Source organism: Dendroctonus ponderosae, unplaced genomic scaffold, assembly GCF_020466585.1.
Source record: "Dendroctonus ponderosae isolate FM_Combo_2020 unplaced genomic scaffold, Dpon_F_20191213v2 Dpon_F_20191213_10, whole genome shotgun sequence".
Classification (NCBI taxonomy): Eukaryota; Metazoa; Arthropoda; class Insecta; order Coleoptera; family Curculionidae; genus Dendroctonus; species Dendroctonus ponderosae.
This window is the reverse complement of record NW_026017111.1, coordinates 6289812-6293183: the sequence shown is the minus strand read 5'-3', so window position 1 is coordinate 6293183 and position 3372 is coordinate 6289812. Positions and strand designations below refer to the sequence as shown.

The following is a 3372-nucleotide window of genomic DNA, read 5'->3' as shown; positions in this document are numbered from 1 at the left end:
TAAAATTCGCTTTGAATATGATGTTTTTGTGAAGCAATAGAGTTTTGGGAAGTGAAAAATTCTTGAGTGTCTTGGTACAAAGACTACCAGAACTTTTTATTTATTGGAGTCAGCTGAATTTTTTTCGAGTTGATGCTCTAATCCTTAAGGGAGATTTTTGGCGTCTTTGTAAAATGTTGCAGCAATAGTAGTTTTTGCGCAAAAAAATAATTTATGTTTCCATGCTAGTTAACAATTTCTGCCTCCAAACCTTGTAGTTAGCGATAATGTTCTTTTAGAATAAATTAATAGTCAAGCGTTTTATAATTTTCCAGTGCCGACAATCGCACACAAAGAAGGAGCGATTTTTAGCAAATATGGCCTCGGCGTAGCAACAAATCCACAGCAACTTCCATTAAAAACGCAGTTGAGCGCTTTGTCGATATTACAAAAGACTTCATTTAAGTTTCGTTAATGTAAAAAGTTAATGAATTTTTAAACTGTCAGTAAGCAAAGGAAAATAAATATTTTTTTGCGCCAAACTTATGAATCCTACAATATTTTACAAAGAGGACAAAAATGTCGAAGGGAAATTTGTACATCAACTCAAAAAATTCACTTGATTCCAGCTCCCACATAAAAAGCTGTGATAGTTTTTGCACTAAAACACTATAATTCTTCACTTGTGAACTCGGTTGATTAATCAAAACATGCGTATTTCATTGGAACAAATTCGTAGCGAGTTTCAATCAAATCCATCGGAACGTTCTCCCGATAGTTAAAAAACACAATTTTTTTAAAGAATTTTGACCATCAATAACAGACCATCAATAAACGAGCCATTTTTTTACAAAAATTAGTAATTGTATTATTAAATTAATTTTTGCCGTATTTAAAAGCAACTTTATTGTCTTTTGCTTGATCAAGACCAGCAAGAAATTATTTTCCACGATTTTCTGCAATTCCCAAAGACTCACCAGTTTCCATCTATGGCCGCGAAAGCTTAGCTCTGGTGCCACTAAGGAACCTTAAATAATTCTTCTAAACAATAAAACCCAACCAAATAGTTTAAATATTATAAATAGGCCCACAAAAAATTGTTGAACTCTTCCACACATTCCAATTCACACTAGTCGATTGTTTTCAGCTTTTCACGCTCAACATCTCCCTGATTTGTTGCGTAAGCCATTCCACGCCCTCTTGTAAGCCTTCGCCACTCAAAGCATTGCTGGCCGATATATGCCACGGCTTATCCGTGATTTTATCCAAGCCTAAAAATTTTATGTTTGAACATCGCTTGCACATGTTGGCGGATTGCCGGCTTAAGGTCCCATAAAACCCTCAAAAACAAACGGCTTTGGGGATTTTTTACAATGAAGTGACCGATTGAATGCACTGAGCGGCTTTATGGACCACCCTAAAGAACAACAGCAGGTTGGATTTTGTTTTTCTTTTACCTAAAGCGGCCGCAATTTTTACGCTGCTCAGCGCCTCTTTGCAGTCCATTTTGTTAGCGAAGAAGAGAATGGGCAGTTTTTTCTGGCAGATATCGGGATGTTGCAGCATCAAATCCAGTTCCTCTTTGACCACGACCAATCGCAATCGATCACTGCTGTCGATAACGAAAATTATTCCATGGCAATTCTTGTAGTAGTGTTCCCATAAATCCCGGTAGCGGCCATGCCCCGACATGTCGAAGGCTGTAAAGGCCAGATTTTGATCTAAAAAACTCAGTTGAAACCTTGTTTTTGCGGGTGGCTTTTTCACTTGCTTTGAAATCGCTCCACATTGAAGCCCACAGTTGGCACAATGTCGGTGATTCGGTCATCCTCACTTTTGAAACTGTTTACCACCGTGGTTTTTCCACTATTATTCAAGCCCACAACCAGCACGTTCACGTCCTTCTTTCGCACCCCCAGAAAATTCGCTAATCTTTGAAACAGGCCCATTATGCATTGTTCTAGAGTCACTTCTAGGCGCCCTCAATGTGCGAAATCGTTCAATACAACTGTCCCCAAACCTGCACATCCTGCACCCTATTTGTATGTATCTCAGTTGCTATAGTTATTAACAAGCAGGAGTGGATTTGCGATAATCTATAAGGGTGAAATAATGAGGAGGAAGAGGAAATAATGTGCTCAAAGTGGGGTCGATCGCAAAAGTTGACGAGATTAGGAGTGTTTAGTGTGGGCTGTTTCAATACAATGCCATTATCTCAGAATTAGCGGAGATACTGCAAAGTAGGAAGACGGAAGAGCGCAACTAAACTTTGAAGATTGCATGTAAGAGATTAACATTTCTTCTACCGAAGAGTTTGGAAAATCGGCAAAATTTGCCCTCGGGGGCCCAAAACCGCTCTATGGCGCAAACCATGACCGGACTCAAAAAAGCTCTACCCTGCAAGAAAATTGAGGCTCAACTGCCCAGAACATGTCGAATCAGTTCAGTGGGCATATTATATTAACATAATATGGCCATATTATGGTAACAAATATGGGCAAAATATGTCGAATGCGCACGTGACAGACTAGCGCAACCTGACTCGTTATTTAAATGACATGCGCAAGTGAGTTTGAGGTTACGTTAAGCAAAGCAAACGTCTGTCATCAAACTTCTATAATTGTTTCTAAATTAAATGGGCGGATTTATAGATGATTAATTTATTGTTTTTGCCAAACTATTCGTGTTTTGTGGATTTTCAGGGGCTAGGAGCAGTCTTAATTTAATTAATTTAATGTCTTAAATTTTCAAGGAAAAACCAAAAATTTCTGAAGCTTGCCCAGAATATCACCCGAAAGAGAAAATCTTCGGATTTTCATGAAGAAAACCCCACTTTAATAGAAAATTTCTTGTAGTTTTCCGGATTTTTTTAAGACACTAAATCGAGGCGAGTGGTTGTTGGACACCACGGATTTTTCAAAAATTCGCCAAGTAAAAAACGAAAAATTCCTGAATGCGGTTCATAACATCACTCGAAAGAGAAAATCGGCTGCTTTAAATGAGGAAAGACTCACTTGATAAAGAAATTTCTTGGAGGTTCCAGGATGTTTTCAGTTACTCAGGAGAAGCGATTGGCCGTTGGTACAGATGGACGGATTAACAAAACGGCAAGGAAAAGCCAAAAATTTCTGAATCTTGCCCAGAATATCACTCGAAAGAGAAAATCTGCGGCTTTTAATAAGGAAAACCTCACTTTAATAGGAATTTTCTGGGAGTTTTCAGGATTTTTCAGACACTAAAGGGATGCGATTGGCCGTTGGTATACATGGTGATTCAAAATTGGCGTCATTCCTCTGGTGGTGTTGTCTGGCGCTGTTATAGGAGTACAGAAAAAATAGTAAAATAAATTAATTGTTATTAAAAACTGAGAAATTTGCAAAAAAACTATATCAG

At 38.1% G+C, this 3372-nt stretch overlaps 1 protein-coding gene across 1 annotated transcript; it reads right to left on the bottom strand.

The window, feature by feature from the left end:
* Positions 1 to 1043: 1043 nt before the first annotated feature.
* On the bottom strand, positions 1044 to 2511 carry LOC109543506 (ADP-ribosylation factor-like protein 6). The gene is made up of 3 exons (XM_019913240.2): positions 1751 to 2511; positions 1437 to 1700; positions 1044 to 1250 (listed from the first exon to the last, which is right to left on the bottom strand). The coding sequence occupies exons 1-3, from the start codon at positions 1926 to 1928 to the stop codon at positions 1123 to 1125; spliced, it is 570 nt and encodes a 189-aa protein (XP_019768799.2). The 5' UTR covers positions 1929 to 2511; the 3' UTR covers positions 1044 to 1122.
* Between the last annotated feature and the right edge of the window lie 861 nt (positions 2512 to 3372).